Source organism: Engystomops pustulosus, chromosome 2 (genome assembly GCF_040894005.1).
Source record: "Engystomops pustulosus chromosome 2, aEngPut4.maternal, whole genome shotgun sequence".
NCBI lineage: Eukaryota > Metazoa > Chordata > Amphibia > Anura > Leptodactylidae > Engystomops > Engystomops pustulosus.
Genome location: NC_092412.1, coordinates 75,786,432 through 75,812,120, shown reverse-complemented (window position 1 = coordinate 75,812,120; position 25,689 = coordinate 75,786,432). Strand labels below are relative to the sequence as shown.

Below are 25,689 nucleotides of genomic sequence, written 5' to 3'. Positions count from 1 at the left end.
TAATGCTGCTAAGATTGTCTCTTCCCGCTACAACATTGGGGAGTGGCGACCTGTTGCTATGACAACCTCAGGTCATACGAGGACCCGGGGCTGTCTCGTTTTACACCATCTATTACAATGTGCGATTTGGCAAATTTCCCCACTTCTCAGTACAAGGCATGGAATATTAAATACTATCACTATCAAGTGCAATTGTTACACAGAAAACAAGCCCTCACATATGAAAAAAAAAAGTTAGGGATTTTTGTAGGTGGGTAGAGAAATATGAAAATGCAAAACCGTTTTAAGGGGTTAAAAGGCACGTTAAATGTCTGTCAGCTTTAAAATTTGTCCCCACTGATCCATGTTTATTTCTCATGTGCCTCTGTAGCTAGTCACTGGTCTCGGCAGGCGAGGTTCATGTCCTCTCTGAGACCATTGATTGCAGCATTGGCACGTGAGAATTGCATGTGATACCATTGCTTCTAAAACACAATGGGGGTCATTTACTAAGGGCCCGAATCGCGGTTTTCCCATGGGTTATCCGAATATTTCCGATTTGCATAAATTTTTCCTGGAATTGCCCTGGAAATTTTTGCCGCACGCGATCGGATTGTGGCGCATCGGTGCCGGCATGCACGCAACGGAAATAGGGGGACGTGGCCGTAAGAAAACCCGATGGATTTGGAAAAACCGCCGCATTTAAAAAAAAAAAAAAAAAAAAGTGCCTGCTTGACACGCGCTTACCTGCACCCAGCGTACGACGGTGAACTTCAGTGCAGCAGCGACACCTGGTGGAAATCGGGCCCACTACCTTAGTGAATCGCCGGAAGACCCGAATCTTCCACTGAGAATGCGCCGCTGGATCGTGAATGGACCGGGTAAGTAAATCTGCCCCAATGATGCTTAAAAGGAGATAAATTGTTTTTCATATAATTGTTTAATTCGTATTTATTTTTATAGCTTTCCTTCCCTTGCCAATTTTTTAGTCAGATCATCAATTTTGGCTGTAGAGAGAATGTACATAACCAAATCCTGCAGAAAGGTAGATTCAGTATGAACAACACAGCAAAAGAATAAAAAAATATCTCCCAACAAAACTTAACAAAGAGAAAACTAATAAACTATTTTCAAGAGGTAGATTTCTTTAGCGCTTTCATTCAGTTTTTTTTTTATCGGACAAGACTGAATAGAGAGACCAGAAGAGGTTTCTAGTGTTACTGTTTAACCTACAGCTAAATGTGAACTCCAGCTATTGTAAATGAAGGCTGAAATAATTCATCATTCATCAATTAATATTTCATTTCATGGCTATGAAAAGTGCATTAATAGTTCTAAAAGCACATATTTATTACAAAGAAAATGGGACCTTGTGGTATAATTAATAAATAACCAAGCAGCATTTCTGCTATTACACTTATTAATAGCCTCAATGGTGGCTTTAATGGCAATTGTTGCCTAATGGTAATAGATGGTTTTTATAATGTGTACTGTAAATATTTTATTCTTTAATTTATTACATAACACAGATGTGAACAAAGCCTAACTGTATCTTACCAAAATTTTGCAAATTTGCCCCCACATTATCTATTTGAATGTATTTGAGCAAATGTACTTGCAACTAAATTTTAACTAATAATTCTAAGATTACTAGAACAGGTTTTTAGGAATGATGGCTCTCTGAATACTAAACGTGCGACCCCTAGAGATTTAAGACTTCAATAAAAATGGACTTTTCTAGGTATAACAGGTCACACCTGAGAAAATGCATTTTCTGTCTGGGTTGGCTATGAAGATGTTCAGTAAAGGTATTTCCCATTCCTGGGAAACCAATACAAGCCCAGCGATGAGAGCAAACACAAATGGATGCTGGATGTCTGAGCTGTTTGTGTCTCTGAGTCACTACTAGGGTTGACAAACTCTTGTATGTGATAGTTCCTCAGATCTTCATATCAGTAGTTGGCGCAGTTGTTACTCTACTTCAGTATATATAGAATACATGTCACACCTAGTGGTTAAGAGGTGCCCAAGTAGGATACCACTACAGATAAACAATTTAATGAGCAACTCTGCACTCCGGTTCAATGCATTGCAATGATTGTGCAATCCACAGTAAATTATGTGACGTATCTGTCAACCCAGTGACCTTCTTCAGACCCTGATTGTAGAGCCAAGAAGTTGAATGAGACTAGAGTATGGCAGAACAGAGACTGCTGAAGAGAATCTGCCTTACTCTTTATTGTTACACCACTTCAGACAGCATTGAAGTGCTTACCACAAGGCCATACAGAACCTGGATTCATCACTAAAACAATAACATTCCAGTTCATGCCAGTTCCAGTTTTTTGTTCTCAGCACCATCAAAACCAAAGCTACAATGGCTGGATGTGAACACATAATTGGACACTACAACACCAAATTTGCTCAAGCTTTGAAGTGGCCCTGGCAGAAACATGGGTGTGTAGTGACTGCACCACTTGTGTCTATGCAGTATTGTTTTTGGCAGTGGTGCAAATGTTCCTCTTTGCTGGGAATTCACGTGCCCTCTTCAGCCTATTCCCTGTGTACTTATTCACATGCACATAATAAAGGTGTTCAAGGGTTTAGTCATAACAGCCATACACTATATCATGTGTGGCCAACATGAACCACAATGGCTGAAACTTAAGGACATATATGATCTAGTCCTGGAGCATGTTATTGTATCATGTGGAAGAAGTCAATTCCCTTGAAAGATGCTTATTATGAATAATGTCATTCTTTTATTACTCCAACAAATAATTTTCTTGGCTTCTCACCAAGAGATCCTATTTTTTGTAGTTCAGCCCTACTATATGACTGCTAACGGCTTAATACTTATTAAGGACATAACGGCTAATGTGCCTACATGTTTAATGTATTTAATAGATGGAAAGAACAATTCTATCTCAAAATGTTTTACTTTAGAGTGCACTTTTTAATATAAAGGATACGGAATTATAATTGGAATTTCTTATCTGTAAAAAGTTATTGGAAGAAGCACAGCTTGTAACTGGTTGTCATCACACAAGTAGCAGATGTGGAACATCACACAAGTTCCACCAACTGTTCATAAATTTAGCTTTGTTATGCTGAAGCATTTTGGAGAGAACCTAATTTTCAAAAAAGTGTTTGGAACTGAAAAGTGGTCAATGCGTATCTCCCTGCCAGCTTTGTCTGGATTTATATATCTCTATCTATGTATTTTGGGAATCAAAAGAAGTTCGAAGTGAGAAGCAAGGGTTATCCCAACAGTGGACACTTCTAACAGGTCTTGACTCCAATTAAAAAATGTATGACCCCCCCCCCCCTATACTAGTTTTCTGCTGTGAAATGGGACTATTCTCCCAAATTTTAAGTCTCAAGTACTGTAGTTCTCTAAGGAGGGTTCCTGTCACAATTCCATCCTGCTGTACCTTTGATAGGTTCCCTTTAAAGGGAACCTGTCACCAGGAGACCCATTTTTAGCACTCCCCCAGGCCCCACAGAGCATAGTACATACACTGCCAAAGTTTTTTTTGTATTAAAAATAGTTTTTACAGAAAAAATAAATGTTATATTGTTGTGCTGTGTGACTAGGCAGTTTCCAAATGGGAGGGTCTGGAAAGGAGCAGTTCCCCCCCCCCCCCCACCCTTGGGGAACAGCTACTCCTTGTGACCTTTTCAAATATATGAAAACACCCATCGCTTGGCTTAGCAACGCTCCCTGCTCCTCTACAGCCAATCCCGAGTGTTGGGTGTTATTCATATATTTGAAAAGGTCACATATTTCCCAAGGGTGGGGGGGAACTGCTCCTTTCCAGTCCCTCCCATTGGGCAACTGCCTAGTCACACAGCAGATTCTAATGAAAGGTACAATATAACATATCTTTTTTTCTGTAAAACCTATTTTTTTATACAAAAACACTTTGGCAGTGTATATACTATGCTCTGTGGGGACTGGGACAGTGCTAAAAATGGGTCTCCTGGTGACAGGTTCCCTTTAAGAGTTTTTTTTTGTATAACTACATAACTTAGGTTTATGTATTAGTGTATGAATAGCATTTTTCAGCATGTTGCTACATATTGTAGTGTTTAGTTTCATGAACTGCATTGTCAGAACTGATTATATAGCAAGTTTGGTCTACATATGTGTTTTCATTCTGTTACGATCTACCTTAACAGCATTTCACAGTTTTGCAGTATGTGCAAGAGAGCAATTTAAAAAGCTGTCACGAATGTATGAAAACATGGAGAAGCTCTATCAAAGTGTCATGGAATATTACGTTTTAGATGCAAAGAAGGTTTCTGTGGAGGAATTCTTTACCGATCTGAATAACTTTAGGACCATGTTTGTGGTACGTAGCTTTGCTGTTTTTTCAGTCCTAACTTTTTTGCATGTGAATGTTAAATTGAGGCATTCATGAAACACAAGCAAAATGCTGGATGTCTTGATAATGAGGCAAAAATTGGTAAAAAGAAACCCAGCAAATTTAGTGGTGTGGGTCCTTAAAGGGAACTTATCAGCAGCAATTGACCTAATAAACCACTATCAGTATATTGCCAAACAGCAAACAGCGTAATATCTTCTAAATTGTCTCTTTCATGGCCTGGTGTGGTGGTATCATCAAGAAAATCAACTGAAATGTAAATTGGTTGTATGAAGTCAAGGAGGCGGAGAGTGTAACACTAAAGTTAAGGTGGAGAGCTTTGAACACCTCCTCTTCTATGATTGACATCATGTATTGGACTTCAGGATATCTGGTTAGTGGTGTCTTTTGATGCAGGGTCATCCTTTACAGTGAAGGGGACTTCTCAGGGGACTTCTTACGGTGTTAAAATCCCTATTTCCTTGACTTTATACAACCAGTTTATATCTCCCTTCAAAGTTGATTTTCGTTATGAGACAACACACGTCTTGAAAGAAACAAAGTCAAAAGGTGTTCATCTGCTTGACAACACACTGGTAGTGGTTAATAGGGCAATTTCTGCTGACACGTCCCCTTTAAACTATTCTATTCTATTATATCTATTTATTCCATAAACTAAGGCCCCTTTCACACCTGCGTTTTTCACGCACGTTTTCTGCGCGTGCTTTTGACGCGCAGAACTTGCATTGCACTCTGACCCATTGTAACCAATGGGTCTTTTCAGACTTGCATTCTTTTACACACGCGTTTTTTTTAACGCACGTTTAAATCTCGACATGTTCTACTTTTGCAAGTCACGCGCGTGAAGAACGCACCATACAAGTCTATGTAGACGCATCAAAAACGCATTGCACTCTGAGACACTTGCAAGTGCAATGCGTTTTTCACGCATCAATTGCCATAGAAAAGATAGAGCTCAGTCCTGAGTCCATTTCACGCGCGTTTTCTGCGCGTGAGAAACGCATTGAAATTGCATTGAAAATGCGCGTGAAAAACTGAGACACTGAACAAACTCTGACTGAAAACTGATTGCACTCTGATGCAAAATGTGCGTTTTTCACTGACCAAACCCTGATCAAACTCTGACGTGATCTGCAACGCAAGTGTGGAAGGGGCCTAAGTTCTCACCTTTTGTTATATAGCAAATAGTATTGCTACATGTTTTATGGAACAAAAATGTAACAAGAGCATAGGATAGGGACATACAAACAATCATGAGGACAGACCCACATTGATCCCGAGAACATGAGTCTTGTTCTCACTAATTGAATGAAGGCGCAAGTTAAGAATGCATCCTATGACCCAATGAGATACTATGATAAGGTCACAAATTGCCACGCACAAATAACCTTTAGGAGCTGTTGGAAAATTACTATTGCCATATAATCTACAATGTCCATATAATATGCAATTTTCGTCTCTTCCATGGTACTGAATGGAGCTTATTCAGTTACTGAGAATCGGTCCCAACATCTATTCTATTGGTTTGGGAGGCAGTTTGGACCATATAGACTATATTTAGCCTCATGCACACAATGCCATTTTATATGTGGTATCGATATAATCTTCAGCATGTCAGCTCTTTCTGCAGACTCTGCCTGTGACCTTCAGTTATGTCAATAAATGGAAGAAATCTCTAATGATGTACAGATTAAAACATTTACAGAAAATAAAGGCATTTGTATGTCACCTGGTGAAGGTACCTTCAGATTTTGTTGCATGAATTTCTGTGTTTAAAATCTGTTCCTTTCACTGACATGTGGCTGTTTTGGTAGCAACCACATCGATTTCTGTATGTTTCATTCGGATGAGTTGGACAGTCGAATTTCTGTTACAAAATCTGCTGTTTGAGGGACAACCTAAGGCTATGGGTAAATAAAAGACATGGCATTGCTGCCAGCACTTTATTTTTGGTTATTTAGTAATGGTTTTGTTCTCCGTAGCCCATTGCATCTAAGATGTATAACCCTTCTGATGCTGTATATTGTATATGCCATATTACAGTCTACCTGATTAGTACTATGCGCTATATTGGCTTTGGGCAGTGATCCGATACACTGGTGCAATGAACATTTCCAGTATTCAGCTGCCTACGTCTTATCACATACTTGACCTTAAAGTAAAGAACTGCTAATGAGAGAGCTGATTAAAATGGATCTGGCTCATATGTAAAACTAATAATATAGGCTACATGCATAAAATAATTGCTTGCCCTCATTAACACATGACTAGTTGATTGTGCATATTAGAGTAGTTCTATACATGTCCAATATAAGTGCCTCACGTGGTATTAGAAGGTTTGGTATCCCAGATAAAGCTTCATTTATCAGGTTTATAGTAAACTTTGTTTTTCTAGTGGGTGGATTAATTGGAATGGTTAAAATGTAACAAATAAAACCAAAATTTTAGCTCTTACCATCAGCGTTGCTTGTAACATAGACCATATTCTGAAGATAAATGTGATTACCCACTGCCCTCTATCTATCCATGGAGAGAAACATTAATGGCAAGTTAGGTCTAAAACCTATCCGGATTCACTACATCATTTAGTGTCTGGACTGTTTAGGAGGGTAGTGAAAAGGACTTTGAGCCCATATAAGGCCAAGTCTGATCCTTTACTGTTGGGTGGATCATAAAGTTGACTTCTGGCGCAGTCACTATAGACATCCTAAGACATGAACACTCACTATAATTTTAGCCACACTCTGACAGAACATTTAGCCACCCCTTTAATAGTGTAAACACTGCAGTCCATTATTCTACACTTTACAAAGTCTGTTGGAAAAATCAAGAAGGGGTTAATACAATCAGCTTTTCTCTACTACTTCATGGTAACTGGTTCTGTTATGTGAAATAGCCTCGGCAATGTTACATCTGTAATATGTAAGTAAATATCAGTAGTTAACATTCACATAATCTGTGTTAACACCGCTATTATATGCATAAACCGCTGATATTACCTTCTCCGTATAGAGGTACAGAGAAAAGCTGGGGAATAGGCCATAGTCTCCGAATCACAATATAGACCATAACACTTGAAACATAAGTAGTCTGTTTGCTTTAACACACTAAATATATATGCAAATGAGGCCATGCTAAATCCATTAGTACATCATTGTGAGTATAGAATAAACTTCTTCCTTTCAGGGGAGAAATAAAGACGGCTCATAGCTTAACTGGAAGTCTTGTGTCTGGGAATTTAGCAAGGTTTCATGTTTCAACTTTGGAATAAATTGCATTGAAAACCATTACCGGGGAAGTCATATAATATGCTTTAGCTGGTGACAAAATATGGCTTTATCAATAGTCATCCTGCTTTTTGTTCTGCTGATAAGGTTTTATATAAAAGAGGACTTATAAAGTCAATACTATTACCTTGGTGCCCCTCGCTGCTGAGTGTACAAACACCGAAAGTGTAAAAATAATTTACAATTAGTAGATCTGTTAGGATGATGTGAAGCGCACCCTAGAAATATATGACTGTGCTTTCGGGCATATCAGAATCCATCTGGAATTGGGAAAGCATTATTTACAATCCAGATTATTATACACTGTTGGTCTATAGCTGGGAATGCAGTTTTTCACCTTCGTACACATTCATAGCCTGAAACTACATATCCTGAGAAGCTCGTCAAGAAAGAATTTCTGCCACGTCAATAATATAAGTGGACCACAACCATTCTTTACAAATGGTAGCTTTCCCACTTTCCCCCTAAATCAACTATTAATATAATTTTGTGCCATACATAATTTCCTGAGCGGAATATAATACGGACACACGGCTGGAGTTCATACAGCACAGTGTGTCATTCTAAAATTATGTGAATAAAGAATTCATGAGCAACAATGCCGAATACACCATCAAGATACAAAGACACAGGAGGACTCTGCATTTATTATTATAACCGCTTCCATGTGCCTATAAATGGAACATAATGACATATATTTCTCCATGGTCTTCTGTTTTTATGATTGTAGAATGGTTATTCAGTATTCAATGTAGGTGACCACCTTTGTTCTGTGTTTGATATTCCTTCATACTTTATTCCATAGTAGTCACAGGGTTCTGTATGTACAGAAGGAATACAAAACGGAAAACTGTTTGCTAAGAAGCAGAAGACCATGACTAACAGTCCATGAGGCTCACCTTGCTCCTTTGTGAGGTCAAGAAGACCCTGACATGCTTCTCTGTGTCCTAACAGTTCAGCATGACAAGGCTGCCAACTTTTTAAACAGAGATTTAAATGCTATCCTTGCACAAGGCATTTCAGTCCAGTACCCGGACACTCCTTTCCTACCCATGTGTCTTTTCTGAGGAATATATGGAATATGGTTTGGGTCATGCTGTATACACATACATTTAGATTAGTTACGTTTTTTCTGAAACACCAGGCATTTCTATTTTCTCGCTATGAACAGACTGTACCTTGAGCATTCTGTTGAACTCTTTCAGGGAACTGGCAACTTGGATCATCAACTGCATGTACCCGCAATAATATAAGCAAATCTCAAAATGGTCATTGCAGCCCTGCACCTCTTTTTCTCAACCCTTTCATATCAGTGATGGCTCCAAGAAAGATGAGATAATTTGCTGGATGCTTAGAGTAGTGGGTGCGCAGCAGTATGCAGAAGGGAAGGGGGGCATGCAGTAGCCACTTTTGCCCGTTAGGATGTAATGTGTTTTTTTTAATCTATAAAATATTTGTTTTTCCATCAATGTTGCCCTGTGAGGACATTTTCTTTTTTTCTTTTCGTGGGGGGCAGTAGGAAAAAACATCAATTCTGTTATGCTTATTCTATGGGTCAGTAAAATTACAGCGATACCATATTTAGACATTGTTTATTACGCTTCACAAATTATGCAAAATGAGACATAATTTTAGGAAAAATCTATTTTTTGCGTTGCCGTCTTTCAAGAGGTATTACGCTTTTATTCTTTTGTCTGTGAATCTGGTTCAGGACTTTTATTTGCGGGACATACTGTACTTAACATTAGTATCATTCTGGAGAAGATATGTTGTGTGTTTTGTTTTTTTTGTTTTTTTACAAAAAAGCCTATTCAGATCTTCATTTAGCAACTTTTAACCCTCCCAAAAAACAACAAAACATATTACGGTATTAAGAACTGCTTGTGCTCAAATGACATGACACTCTTCCAACTATGTTGTGTTTCTGCTGAGTCCTCGAAATCCCAATGTAGCAGTTATTGCTCATGATTTCCCGTTACTGTACAAATGCTACCTTACTTAGGAATGCCCAACGGCCCCTAGATAAGGACGGACCCCTCTGCTCACTGTGTTCTCTGTTTAAGCTCTCTGGATGCTTTACTATAGTCCCAGGCTGCAATGATCAGCTGTAAGGTGTCTGCAATGAAGCTTTATTGATAATCCTTGGTCCTATAACAGCAAAAAATTGTGAAACTACAATTGTCACTGGAGCAAAAAAAAATTGTATCTACAATTATAAAATATACAGTTTCGACTTGCATACTAATTCAACTTAAGAACAAACCTATGGAACCTATCTTGTACTTAACCTGGGGACTGCCTGTATGCCCTCCGCATCCACCATTATTTATGTTTGGTTGAAGGCAATGAAAACTTTGGTTTCAGGTCACTTCTTTACTTACTACTTTCTTCTTACTCTGTTACACCCCTGTTTTCATGTCCTTACTGACCTGATCATCAACAACCTCATTGCTGACCACTTGTTCATTCCCAGAAGGGTTTTTGTAAAATCTACATGCACTAGCTGAAGCCACTCATGGAGATTACATACTTGAAGCATTTAGATGATGAGATTGTGATGGACTAGCTTCCCTTGACCCCAGCAGGTAATATCTGTGCGTGCTCAGAGCTGAACTCCTAATAGAGCAGCAGGATTGTGCGGTATATGTATTTATGTTAGATTCATAGATACTCAGAAATAAGATCTAATGTTATAGTTTCTGAGAAGACCTGTAATATTTGAGATGTGAGCCGCTCCCAGATTTACAGGATTACATCCTGGAAAGCCCTGTGTAAGCACTGTCAGACTCGCGCATGCACGGGATAAACATTACTTTGGCTGAGGGATAAATATGTAATTGCGCAGTAATGCGTCTTAGCACTATTGCATAGATATTATGTTGTTGACAGAAGCTTTTTATATCTGACAGAAAACATGAAATCTGTTTCACTTTATCAGAAGTAGGATATTTTCTGCTATCTTGACAGTCTCTTGCAGCATGCCCTAAGGCAGTACACAGTTTTATCAATAATACTTCCCATAGCCTTCAGTGGAACACAGTAGTTAGAAGTGTTCAGCTGCATGGCGTCTGTACAAAGAAGTTTCTGAAGAGCAGCTATAAGGGGTTAGGTAACCACACTGGTGAAAGCTACACAAATATTACAAATCCTGTATGGAGAGAACAAAGCCTGCTGATATTGATTGTAGTAACAAAGTGGAGCAGTGGTAGAAGTGTCTGGTTTTTGTTTTTTTTTTATAGTGACTGGTGAAATTCAATATGTAGACTGATACTTGTATGGCATTCTTAATGAAAGCTTAAAGGACATCTACCACCAGGCTGTAGGTTTGTAAACCAAGCACACTGACATACTGGTGTGTACCCCCTCCGACAGGATCTGCTCTTGTTTTAGCTTGCTATGTCTTTGTTTTTGACACCTATGGAGTCTGCATAATTTTAAAAGCCTTAAAAAAAAAAAGTCATCAGAAGTTAAAAAAAGAGCAGGTCCTATCAGAGGGGACACATCAATATGTCAGTATGCTTTATTTACAATCCTTGACCCTGATGGTAGATGTCCTTTAAACATTTATGGTCTCTAGAGAATTGCTATATATGGCAGTGTCAGCCTCAGGAGGCGGGATAGCTTGACTGTATGCTGGAGCTACTCTGCCTCCATGACTGGTTCTTTCATAACAGGGGACATCGATAAAAGTCTCTTTTCAGCAGAATGGTGCCTCTTTCCATGGAATTTGAGACATCAGCCATGTAAAAGATACTGTGTTGGGTTTGTTGTGGGCGAGGCGGGGGGGGGGGGGGTGTTACTTTTATTGGGAACCTGTCATAAGCAATTGGCCTATTAAACCACTACCAGTATATTGTCAAGCACCGTGACACAGTCTAGCTTTTGTTTCTTTCATGGACTGTGGTGGTGGCATCATCCAGGAAATCATCTTTGAAGTAAGATGTAAATTAATTGTATAAAGTCAAGGAGGAGGAGAGTTTAACACTAAAGTCAAGGTGCACATCTCTGAAAGCCCCCTCCTTTGTGATTGACATCATGCATATCTGTTTATCATACACATCAGCACATCTGTTTAGTTTAGTGTACGGGTTCAGCACGCTCCGTCCCTCTATACATTATCAAATGATGGAAAAAATAGCACATCGACCAGCGTCTTTTATTTTTCCTATTATAACGGAATAGTAACAAAGGCAACCTTCCATAACTAGAAATCAACGAGGTACTGAATACGAATGGAGGTTATCCTTCTATTCTTTAGTTTCCGGAAATGTACTTTAGTTTGTGTTCTTTAGAGTCTTAAAATGGAGAGTGTAACGAAAACCCTTAAGCAGGTGTTATCCTAGCCTAAGGCTTCTTTCACATGAGCGTATGCTATGCCCGGACTGGGACCCTAGCATAGCATGCATTGGGCTGGAGAGACGGAGAGTGGAGCACTGTTCCCCTCTCTATAGGAAAGCATGGTGCCTGGCTATACATTCTCTATCTTTTTCCCAGTGATGGTACAGTAAGGTGACACACAAGTGTCTATGGGTACAGATATGTGTTTGCAAATTGTGCCACCATTTACTATGCACCATATTTCTTAATGAAACAAATTTTTTTCATAGAAAATACCTGCATCATGCAAAGGACAAGCTATGATTTGTAAGAAAAATAAAAAAGTGTGTGTCCATATACAATTTGAGGTGCAGATATGCCCCAGATCCTAAATACAACATAAAGCTGGGCATGAGGCCTATATCTGTGCTTACATTTGCGCACATGTACAGGACATTTGATTGAATAAGTCTTCTAATTAATAAGAGCTGTATAGTAATGTAACTAATGGGAGCTGTGCATCGCTGATTAGATGAAGTTGTGCTTTCTCTCTATATATAAAACTAAATGAATTGTTTATATAAAACAGCCTTTTTGGTTACTGTTATAATGACTAAAAGGAACACATTCATTCTTTGGAGTGTCCTTAGTTTGTTTGTTACTTTTTAGACACTTTCTTCTTTAAACATGCACAAGGCGGTGTATCGATCCTACACAATGATTGCATGATAGTAATGATTCCTTGCAGGCTCTTAGTTGGCAATAAATTTTGCCAACTCATTATTTCCCTAATGCGTGGGTTACAGAGTCCCCTACTGAGCAGGCATCAATATCTTCAATGCTTTAGCCAAAGAAAGAAAAATATCTGAACATTTTTTAACTCTTTTGCTTGTAAGAGATTTTGTATTTACAGTACTGTACTAGGTATGTACGGTAAGTAACAAAGTAAGAGCTCCAAATTGAAAATGGGTGTATACCAAACTGTAGGTAAGTGTGTTTATCTTCACTAATACCTGCTGATCACTTTTATGTGCCATAATTAATGCACACTTTTGAATTAGTTGGTTTCAAAATATTTTTTTTCTTATTAACCACTACCCCTTAGCCAATGGTGTCGTACTTATCCAGTCAGCCTTATAATTGGTTTGAAAGCGCTTATATGTAATTCTAAGACCGTATACATATATAAGATTGTTGTCCACAGAGACCAATCACTGCTCCCATGCACCTCCTGCTCTATGCTGGCTGTATGTGTCAGTGTTGCACCCGGAGCAAGAGGAGACCTTAGCAATCACATAAAATGAGGTGGTCGGCTGGATTTGGTCTGCGGTCCCGGTGTTTGATATGTGATCCCTAAGCCCTTTATCCCCTGCACATTTAATTCTCAATCTCTGAATTACAATTAACCACATTCTGTGGCTAATCTTCCCAGTCTTACAGTACTACTTTAGAAGATTTAAAGGGGTTGTCCTCTTTAAGCACATTACAGCTTGTTGTTATACAACAGGAAGTTTCATTTTTTACTTCCTGTAGATAAACACCGGTCCATGGACATGTGAGATCACACAGGTGCATGGCATGTTTGCATCACACAGCTTTGATTACACGGTTTTTATAAAGAGCCGGGCACCTGTGTGAGATCACATGATCATGGATCAGTGTTTATCTGCAGGAATTAATCAATATTGCTTATTGTTGCATGACAGTAAGCAAAGAGCTTGAAAACCATGAAGGATTGATACAGACAGATTACAGGAAAATTATTTTCACTACACAAACAATATCAGTTATTTGCAAGAATGTGCTTAAAGTGGACAACCCCTTTAAAGGGTTTTTTGCCACGAAGATAAGTTCGGCCCTATCCACGGCCGCGGCCCTCGTCAATTTCCGTCAGCTCCATAGAGATTAATGGAATAAAACCGTCATGCACAGCTGTCTGCTCCATCAGTGGCGAGGGATATGTTGGACCGCTCATTTTCGCGATCTGCGCGGGTCTCAGCACTGAGATCCCCACTAATCAGCAAGTTAGTTATCCTGTGAATAGGGCCGAACTTGTCTTTGTGGGAAAACCCCTTTAATGATTATTGCTGACATTATCCCTTTCCCTGCTGTCCACATATTGGGTCTTATTGCTACAAATACTTTTCACTCTGCCTTCTCAACGCGGAAGGGGTCAGAGTTATTGCATCCAGCGCTGACAGAGTTTTACTTATGTAACAGGGTAGGCTAGTTTATTTTACAATAGAGATGACAGAAAAGCTGAGTCTGTCTTAGAAGGCAACTGGATGACAAGCCTTCATCCTTCTCAACCTTCTCAGTCTTTGCAGATAACTGTTCTCTGTGCTCCATGTCTGCCTGTCAATGCCAAGTCAGAGCATTGCTCTGGAAACTTAACTTTTTTAAAAATAAAATAAGTAAAATTATCCATATATAAGTCCTTGTGATCACATACAAAATTGATACACAATATTAAAAAAAGTGTACAAAAGTTATAAAGAGGTTTGCCCATGAAAGGAAGTTTTAAAATTTGAATTTTGGCTCCTTTTAACTTAGGGATGGTCAGTGTAAAATTCCAGAGTGTGGGTGGGACACTCTAAGCAGGCACTTGATGATCTCTTCAGTGCTGTGAGTTGCTGTGTGCTGACAAAGTGCTTAGATTATCAGGGTGTAGGGTTTATGTACACTTTTATTTAGCTTATGAACATTCACTAATATCTAACATATCAATCCTGATATATACGTACTCAAAATTTAAATATACTTATATTTAAGAATCTTGTCTTTGTGGGTATACCCCTTTAATTGACACTTGAGGAACAAAAATTAAAAAATAAAATTGTGGTTGGATAGATGATAATTATAGTATTTGACTTTTACACATATATTGTGAGATGCACTTGAACTACACTACAAAAGGAAAAGATGACTATGAAGACTGTGTTCTTTACAAAAATCATCTGGCTGTATTGCACCCCGTAAAGAAACTTTTTTCACCCTTGATGTCATTTAGGCTTTTTTCACATTCCCCTTAGAATTACAGCCATGGATTGGAAATGCCACACTGTGCTGGATGAGCACAACACACCCCAGTACATGATTGGCTTTGGTGATTAATATTGTAGTCCATCAGGTTGAATCATTTTGACCAAAAAAACCCAGTGTGAAACACATATTTATTCTTTGAAAACACAGATCCAAGACATCTAATGGAGGTTCTAACGCAGACCATAAAGTGCATTAATCTGAAAATGCTCGCTCTGTTGGTCACATGAAGGGAAGTAAAAGTTTTTAATCCAAGTGATTTTCCTAGTTATAATATAAATGGTGAATTTAATTTGGAGCCATGTATGTATAGAGGGTCACATTAAAGTCAGATTGAAGCCAGTGTGACTTTTTATCTGCCCAGAAGCCTGTGAATCTCTGTCATTGTACTAATAATGCACTATAAGCTCCTGATATCCATAATACATATGTGTTTCACAGGCATTACTTGTTCTTGTAAGGGTGTTAATAGACACTTTACAGCCCATGCCCATGAGTGCGAGCTTTGTACTCGGCAGGAAAGAAGTGTGTGTGTGTGTGGGTTGTATAGTCTGTGATCCCCCTTGGAATTGCTGTGCTCTCTGCTCAAATTAAGGAAAGCATCTTACATGGTTAGGACACATGTTGTAGAGTGCACCTTTCTGCTCTATTACAATGCATTTTAATTATGTTTCTGTAACCAAGCCTGTTTTTATTTTAATTATGCAAATTAAAATTGTCTTCCAAATGCTCCGCTGATATCTCAGAGTAGCTACAAAAAATTAAGCATGAAATCTGATCCCATAAGCTACATGCTAATTTAATGTCTGCATCAGGTTTACAGTTGCGTTTGGCAAGTTCCATTACACTTTATATTATGAATAGAGGGAAAAATAGGACAGTGGCCAACCTGTCTTTTCTCCATTGTTAATAAAGGATGTGTGAAAGAAGAAAACAAAAGGTCCATTAAAGTCTATGAGGACTGGGAGGTCTTCTGTTCACCTGTCATCTTTAGATTTCTTTATGTGCAAGTGTTAAAAGGGCCCTTATATATTTGGTAAGAGTTTGTTTACCTTGTATTTATTTATATAATTGTTTATATATTTCTATGCTGAGGAGCCCAGTAGGCAGTCTACTTGGCAATTGATAGGTTACCCTATATGATTGTGCCTTCAGAGCTAGATGTCAATCACTAAGAAGGACTGACCTCTGGACACCTAAGCAGGGAAAGACCACGGATTTCAATAAAGGAAATCTGAGTTATATACACACCTCTTTTTAAGTATACGCTCGGTATATGCTTGCTACTTTTTATCCTGCTCCTTCCTGCTTAGCAACTCAGTGGAAGCCATTGGAGGCAATGGGGACAGATGCAAAGTATTACACTTCTCCGATGGCTTCAGCTGAGCGTACACTCTGAGAGGTTCCCAGTTATGTCAATTTCCATATAAGAACATTGACATTATTATGGAGCATGAACATCCAGTGCCATAGCTCCTTGGCCTCCATTGTAATGGTTCATCAAGGAAACCTTCCAAACTTATCCTTCAAAAAGACACTAATACAGGTGTGACCCCAGTTTTCCACTGAATCGTCTGCACTGATACTCCTGTACTCTGTAACCAATTACATATATCATACCATAGGGTCCCTTTAACACCCTGATCTACCTGCTTTATGTAGATAAAACCCTATATACAGTAGGCAGGTTCCAATACTGACTGCATCAATAACTTTGCAGGTTCTGTTTAACTTTCTGATCTTCCAGCTATGTAATATACTGACTGTATCTATAACATAGCAGCTTCCTTTTAACCTTATTATGAATGAAAACATAAAACTGTAAATCTATATCCCACATATGCCGGATTAAACTGGCTGACTATTTAACCAATTACTCAGAGTTGCCTAATCCATTAATACTGTACATGCACAGAGGTTCAGGCGTAGAGATGATTTCCATGTAGACTTGATACAAGAGTGTCAGCAATTGCAGTAATTATTTCCCATGAGAGAGCAGTTTGCTGGAGATATTTCTGTGCCCTCTTAAACTGATCACTTGTTTATTTACTTAAGGTAATTAAAAGACCCTTCTTTGTTTTCTAATTCAAATGTTACAGTTCCTCGCTTCATAAGCAAAGATAAGCCTTCCAATTCCTCTCGGGTGCACAAATCCATAGAAAGTCACTGTGAGCCTGGTAGTGCATCCTGGTAAGAGATAAGGCTTGTGTTCTTACCTTTCTTACAACCAAAAGGAAAGGCATTTCCGTAATTGAGTAAATGTTAAAATGTAAGTATCTTGCTAAAAGATCTGTGTGACTATCTTTTAGCAATAGTTGCACAGATGGTTGAGGTTTTATTTTATCTTTTTCATTTATTGATTTGTTATGATCTCATCTGGTGCGCTGGAAAGTTTTTGCGTTTCCATAATTGTGCCGCACTATGTTAAAGAGCAAGCAGCAAGCTATCCTCCCGCCATTTTTCCCCGATTTGTTTAAAATAACACTAGCGATTTTCTGACATGCGGAAAATAATCGGCTTTGTTAAGGTAACTGTTAGGCATTAATATATAATAGATGTAATGCACATTGTGACAATGTGCTTTCTTTGTGCACCCGAAGACAAATAGATCTGGCACGTGGAAGTATTTCCAATGACTCAGGAACTTTTTAAATGTACCCATTAGTGTTAAGCCTGTGTACCGCGGGAAGGAAGGCAATAGCTCTAAATCTTCATTTATTTTCAGATTGATTTTAAATACAGTACCGTGTCCCGCTATCATTCAGGACGTTAATTAATGGGATTTAATTTTCTTTTTCTGTAGCAAGCAACAAAAGAGAATATCAGGCGGCAGGAAGCAGAGGAAAAACAAAAGAGAGTCAGGTTGGCAAAAGAAATGGCAGAAAAAGAGAAAGAGGAAAGACAGAAGAAGAAGAAACGACTGCTGGAAAAGAACAGAGGTACGTACACTCTCTGAAAATGTACATAGACCTTGGGATCTCAAGTAAGAGAATGCCTAATCACTAATTATTACATATATTATATATATATATATCCTTCTAGTCTCCTGATCTTATCAATTTAACTGCATAAGAAATGTGCAAGGCCCTGTCTGACATTGAATTGTGCTATAACCTGTGTCAGGAACAGGTACAGGAAATTGCAAGGGGCACACTTCCCCTGGTGGCCTGTCACTGCTCACTCAATGCCCCACCCACAGTACAAGTACAGTACAAGCCTTGATAAATTCCCCTTGTCCCAGTGATCTTTTACATTATGCAGATGTGCTTCATAGAGGACAGGTGGTCTGGTAAAGGTGGTACATTTTTTTTATTTTTCTTGCAGAGCTGCCCAGATACGGGTGCAGCACAATAATGGGTAAACTAGCTGGCATTTCCCCGCTTCTGGTGCACTTAATAAGCTTTTGTTTTCTCTAAAATGAGTGGGTAAATGAGCAGTAAATAAGGATGCATAATTGTCTTCAACTCTTCAAGTCCCACCGCTTCTAAACACATTCTATTACAGCTGACACTGCACTCTAACACACGTGATCAGAGCCTATGGATTGGATCCCCATGCCACTTCCTGGGGGATCGGATTCTCTTCTGGGCAGCCCTGAGGTCTCCCGAGTGCCCTGGGGCTGCCTGATCTCTTCTCTAGTCGGACCCCTTCCGGGTCTGACTGTAAACAGTCTGCGTATTTGTGAGCATGCCAGTTTGCGCTTCTCTACAATTTATTAGTATTGTAGAGCAGTGTATTGGACTTGAACCAGTGATCAGAGCATCGTTGGTTCAAGTTTGTATAAGTAAAATTATATATAGAGCCTAAAATGTCACTTTCCATACAAACACTTAATAAAGATTAAAAATATAAATACACAAAAAAACACATATTTGATATTGCCACGTCCGTAACAATCTGTTTAATAAAACGGTATTGTTACCGGACCCGCACTGTATATGCCCGGGGGGGGGGGGGCACAAAAAACTTTCTGAAAAAAAATCATTTTTAATTAATACCCTTTAAAAAATGTTCTAAAAGATAAAAAGGGCTATACACTCGACAATAAGACCACTAAAAAGAACAACTCTTCTCGCTAAAAATAAGCCCATAACCAGATTTGTCAGCCGCATAATAAAGTTATGCATATGAAAAGATGATGTTGATTTTCTCCAAATTAGTTTTCATTTAGTGAAATGTAAAAAGTGGCACCCAAATTCTGAGCCTCAGAACATTCTAGTAAAATATGTGGAATGTTAAAAAGAAAACCATGCCAACATAAAGCAGACATTTGGGAATTGTAAGTTATGAATTAATTTGGGTGCCAAATGTCCAGTTTTGAACGCAAAAGATTTTGTCCAAATTTTTAAACTAATTTAAATTACAATCTCAAAATCTCCTGGATACATAATAATAGCCTTCCAAAACTATAACCACTTATAGTGGCACAGGGCAGATTTGATAAATAGGGCCGCGTCCTAAAGGCTAAAATCGGCTGAGTCCCGAAAGGGGTAAAAAAGCACCTGTCAACTTATATCATTGCATTTAAGTTTGAAAAACTCTAGGGTCACCCTAGAGGAGGGTGCAGTTACATAGTTCTCTAAGTCCAGCCACAATCCTAGAATATAAGAACTGTAGAGCTGCTACCTTAAACTTCCTTCAGCATTGTATAGTCAAAGCTCATGGCAGAGTCCCTTTTAGTTAGAGGGGCTTTGTTCCATTCTCCTACAATGTATAATCTGATGTGATTGCATGTCCTTGTCATCATTTTTTCTAGCAGAAAATCTATTTAATATATATATATTTAAATTCTCGCTGAATCCTCGTAAATCCCTTAAAATAAAACTGTAAATTGATTAACTTTGACCCCCTCTGTTTACAATACAAGAAAAATAAAATAATTGATCTATGTACCGTTTGCTCTGCCTGTAGGGTGCGTCCACACGGGACAAGCACGCATTGTATTTTATCGGCAGCAGTGCTGAATAGTTTGATAGTATTTTATCAAATGTTGAGTAAAACCTGTAGTAAGCACCTCTTACAGATATTATTTTTTTTTCCCTAAGAGACAACTTCATTTTTGTTGAGGTAATATGTTTCTTTCTTTCTGTAAGGCTGCAGTGCCTAAAGACAATGGGGCACATTTACTTACCCGGCCCATTCGCGATCCAGCGGCGCGTTCTCTGCACAGGATTCGGGTCCGGCTGGGATTTAAGATGGTAGTTCCTCCGCCGTCCACCAGGTGGCGCTGCAGCGCCGAAAATAATCTTAACGCCCCGGAATGCACCATCCCATAGAAGGTGAAGGTGAGCGCTCCCCAAGCGACACATTTGCGGTTTTTAAATGCGGCGGTTTTTCCGAATACGTCGGGTTTTCGTTCGGCCACGCCCCCCCGATTTCTGTCGCGCGCATGCCGGCCCCGATGCGCCACAATCCGATCGCGTGCGCCAAAAACCCGGGGCAATTCATGTACAAGCGGCGCAAATCGGAAATATTCGGGTAACACGTCGGGAAAACGCGAATCGGGCCCTTAGTAAATGACCCCCAATGTGTTTTATGATTTCTTATATCAGACTGGAGCTCAGGTATTGTTTGAGTTCTGCTATAAGTCAACCTTCTGATAAACTTGTTGAGAGACTACCCTACAAGTAACCCTGAACACCCTGTACTATGCCTTTCACCGTTTATAATGCGTTTTGTGCTGTCCATCAGCTGTAACTGGGCTATAATGGAGATGCTTGGTAGGTGGCACAAGCTTTTAAATACCAGCTGCAGTGCCTGGGGGGTGTGGAAGCAACACTAATGCAAAAAGCTTCTCCATGGGAAACCATGTTATTTATCACGATGAAGGGTTTACTGAAAGGAGAGATGTACTACCATATACAGCGTCTGAGAAGTCAAAATCTATTGCCACTAAAGAAAATACCAAAAAAAAACAAAACTTTTGCTTACACTTTCAATGTCCCCTTTCTTTTCAAAATGCTTTGCATAATTCTGTAGTATAATCTGTTTTGAGAAACTTTCCAATTTCTTTTTTCAGAGCATCGCACTTCCTTGTGCATTTACTTTGGCTTTTATCCTTCCTTCATATTCTTCTTTTCAAGTTTAGCGTAAATTTATCTTTAATTCCATCTCGCTAGCAAGTTAGACAGAAACTCGATGAACTTTCACATTATGTAGATGCTGGATGCAGATGGAACAGTGAGTTAAAGGGAACCTGTCAGGGTGATTTGGAAACTAAACCACACACAGGTCCATATGTACTGGTGGTATACTGTAGTATTTGAAAATGCTCTGTACGAGTTTTTTTTTTTTTTAAGTGGGTCTTAAAATAAAACTACATACTCCCCTCCCTCCTCGCTACTTTAGGCGCCTGCATGTGGCAGCAATTGTATCTGGCATAATACACTCTGGCTTCACGCACGGCACATGTGCAATGAAGCCGGTCTATTATCCTCGCTTCACTTGCTGCATAGCGAGAGAAGACACCAGATCTTCAGATGTGAGTTCGATGTGCTCCATCAGACTCAAATCTTGGTTAGTATAAATGTTTTTTTTTAAACACTTTATTCCACGTACAGCCCTCATTTAGGTTGTTGGTTAAGGGTCCCAAATGGACCTGACAACTCCTCTTTAAAGAGAAGTGTCTTTTCCAACCAGTTTTGAGACAATGGTAAAGTGCTGTATAATGAACTCTACAATTCATGTCATGACTAAAAACCATTGTCGCACACACAAGTTCTGATTCTTCAGAATTCTTTGCTATAAGTTGTAAAAACCTTATTTCAGTGGACATTGGTATTTCACAGTCTATCGCATACATGCCTGCACCCCCATATGTACACCCACCAATTTCATATTGTTGACCTGTCACCAGATTTTACCCCATTAAATTGCGCTCCTCTGATTAGATTTGAAAAGTCCTTCTTAGAATTACTATTTTTATGTGAAAACTTACCCTTATACTCTACTCTCTTTGGTTCTATAGTACCCAAAAATGTCTCATTTAAATTAGGCTTTCAGTTCTGTGATCTAAAGAACTAGAGATATAGGCAGCTGGTTGAAACGTAATAAAATTATAATTCCCAAACTTTTTAACTATCTATATCTTTTGTTGTGTAAATCAAAGAACCACAATTCTGGATCCAAAATATGAAATCTTTTTGTTATGACACTAAAAGTGTGTTTATAGATGGAACTAAAGTTAAGGCGTCTAAAGTGACGCTCCCCTGCAGCCCTCTAATCTTGACGCAACTCTGAGAAAATTTCACTCTTCTAAGCTCATTTTTACATGACTTTGGAGAGTTTTTAGGTAAAAAGGTGAGATTTCACATAAAAGAGGGAATTCTAGAAAGGAATTCATCTCCTACCTGAGGGGCTTGTAGTTTAACTCCTTTCCGAGATTTGAAGTAGTACTACGTCACGGGCGGCAAGGACTTGCTACATCGTGACGTAGTACTATGTCCATCTTCGGGCACCCACGGCGTGCAAGGGTCTAATGTACTAGATCGGACACCCCGCGTGCTTACCAGGGGAGTCCATGCTTCAGATGGCAGCGCAGTGCGGTCTGGAAACCGGGTGCACAATTCTCAGGGTGTTACAAGACGGTGTAATGCAACTGTATCACAGTGTGTTATAGGAATGAGAGCTTGAACAAGCAATCAGAGCATCGCTTGTTCAAGCCAACCTGTAAAAGCAAAAAAATAAATAAAAACACTTTATAAAAACATTTTTTTAGTAAAAAGTAAGTCCCCCCAAAAAAACATTCCCTTTACATGCATAATAAAGTTCACAACCCACAAAATCATGAAAAAAACCCCAATATATTTGGTATTGCTGCGTCCGTAATAATATATACATTAAATCAGGTACATTATTGGACCCGCTCGGTGAACGCTGTAACAAAACTCAAAAAACTTGCCAAAAAATGTAAATTTTTCATAAAATCCATTCACAAAAATGTTCCAAAGAGTGAACAAAAAAAGTTATGTGCGCCAAAATGGTACCACTGAAAAGGACAACAAGTAAAAAAATTAGCCCTAAACCAGCTCTGTCAACCAAAAAATCTAAAAGTTATGTCTCCGAAAAGATGGTGATACGAAAGTAAATTAGATTTTCTCTATTTCCGCAGTCCCTGGGTTACATACAAGATAGGGTCCATAGGTTTGTTCTTAAGTCAAATTTGTATGTAAGTTGAAACTGTATATTTTGTAATTGTAGATATATTTTTTTTTTGCCCCAGTGACAATTGGAGTTTAAAATTTTTTTGTAATTACACTAAGGATTATCAATAAAACTTAATTATAGACACCTTATAGCTGATCATTGCAGTCTGGGACTAAAGGAAAGCATCCAGAGACCTAAAACAGAGGTCACAGGGGGCATGGGCGTGCGTCTTTAACTATGGGTCGTCTGTAAGTTGGGTGTCCTTAAGTAGGGGACCGCCTGTATTAGGTTTTCTTAGGTAAAATATATTAAAAATACTATATAAATGAGGTATCAGCGTAATCATAGTGATCTATAGAATAAATACGGTGTACAGCCCCAAAAAATACAAGAAGAAAGGAAACCAGAATTAACTTTTCTTTCCCTACATACATTTAAGAGTTAATAAAATCTCATCAATAAGCCAATAACCAACTAAAAAGAAGTACCATATATACTCGAGTATAAGCATACTGAAAACCCAAACTCGGCTTATACTCGAGTAAAAAAATATAGGTTTTATCAGGTTTTTATGGTAAAATTAGGGCCACGGCTTATACTTGGGTCGACTTATACTCGAGTATATACAGTATTTGTAAAGTGCATCTCATGTCACTGAAAAAAAGCCATTATTTTGTCTGAATTGCCAAAAAATAAAGATTAGATAGCAGGTTACCACCACATATGGGGTATTGCCGCACTCAGGAGAAATTGGGTATCAAACTATGTGGAGGGTTTTGGTATTTTATCCACTGAGAATTTCTACATTTTTTTGAAAAACAGATTCATTTAGCCAAAAAAATGAAAATTTCAAAACTGCACAGGATTTTGTTTTATCCCCTGTAAAACAATGAAAGGGTGAAAAAACTTCATGACAGTTGTTTTACATACGTTAAGGGGTGTAGTTTCTATAATGGGGTAATTTATGGGGTTTTACTTTTATTTAGGCCTCTTAAAGTGACTTGAAATCTAAGCAGGTCCTGCAAAAGCATGATTGTGTTTTTTCTGAAAATTTGAGAAATTGCACCTTAAGTTCAAAGCCCTATAACATCTTACAAAAATGAGAGAATGCATAAAAAAACCATGGAGACATAAAGCCGACATTCAGTTAATGTTATTTATCACGTTTTTTGCTGTTATGACTTTGTGTTGAAAAAGTAAACATTTTGAATTTCAAAAATTGAGAATTTTTCAAAATTTTCACAAAATAAGCATTTTTTTTAATAAAAAGCCGCAAAACATAGCACCAAAGTTTGTCAACTAACATGAAGTACAAAGTGCCACGAGAAAATAATTTCAAGATCACTGGGATATGATAAAGCGCTCCGAAGTTATAACCACTTAGTCACACAGGGTGTATTTGAAAAATTGGGCCATGTCAGGAAGTTGAAAAGTGACAGGTACTCGTTGTTAATTTATATTAAATTATATAGTCACATGATCATATGTGCCTAATGGTATTGTTGATAAAGTACCATTGTGTAAAGTGAAGTCCACGCATTGTACCATCCTAAGCTATGTAGTTGGCTAGCTGCCTGTATCAGATGCTCGGGTACACGATGAATATAGAACTCAGAAGGAAGCAATTATTTTTCCCTAAATATCTGCCTCAATTAACGCCATGCGTGAGCCCGTAGAACAGATACAGCGTCCCGTGTTCCCAGTCAGGATTTCTAACACTGATAAGAGATTTGTATAATGACTTGTCATTAGAGACAAAATATCAGTCTTTGAAATCTCACTTTTGATTAGAGTAGCTCCGCTGTCCTACGTGGGATCACAGACACAATGTACACAATAAAATGTCTCATCTCAGCCTGAACTAAACTAATTTACTCTCCACATAGTATTGAGAGGGCATTGTGCAAGCGTTGTACTTAGAAGGGATTTTCCCTTCACTTGGTCAGAGTAGGTCAATAATAATATAATTGTGGGGGTCTGAAACTTTTCACCCCCAGTTTCAGCTTACTCTTTCTGTCTTTTCTGCTGGAATTCACACAGAAAAAGGGGTAAGAAGAACAGTTCCTTTCTCTGTTTAGTGGCTGAGCTCTGTTACTGCAGCTCAGCTTCCATTCATTTGAATAGGAACTGTGCTTCATTTTCCAGCCCCATTACTACAGAGGAATCAGAGCTGTTTAACCGGTTAAGGACCGGGCCCTTTCCCGTTTTTTCATTTCCATTTTTCACTCCCTACCTTCAAAAATCTATAACTTTTTTATTTTTACACGTAAAAAGCTATGTGATGGCTCGTTTTTTGCGTAACAAGTTGCTCTTTATAGTGATTGCATTGAATATTCCATGCCATGTACTGGGAAGCGGGAAAAAAATTCCAAATGCAGTGAAAATGGTGAAAAAACGCATTTGTGTCGTATTCTTGTGGGCTTGGATATTACGGCTTTCACTTCACGCCACAAATGACGCATCTAATTTATTCTTTGGGTCAGTACGATTACAGGGATACCAAATTTGTATAGGTTTTATAATGTTTTCAT

The 25,689-nt window shown here is 38.6% G+C and overlaps 1 protein-coding gene across 3 annotated transcripts in view; it reads left to right on the top strand.

The window, feature by feature from the left end:
- Positions 1 to 25,689, top strand: part of DIAPH3 (diaphanous related formin 3) — a 403,620-nt gene that overhangs the window by 230,882 nt on the left and 147,049 nt on the right. For all 3 annotated transcript variants that reach the window (XM_072135306.1, XM_072135307.1, XM_072135305.1), the window contains 2 exons: positions 4,171 to 4,334; positions 17,817 to 17,952. In XM_072135306.1, coding sequence (XP_071991407.1) covers positions 4,171 to 4,334; positions 17,817 to 17,952 — 300 coding nt within the window. The remainder of the gene's footprint in view (positions 1 to 4,170; positions 4,335 to 17,816; positions 17,953 to 25,689) is intronic.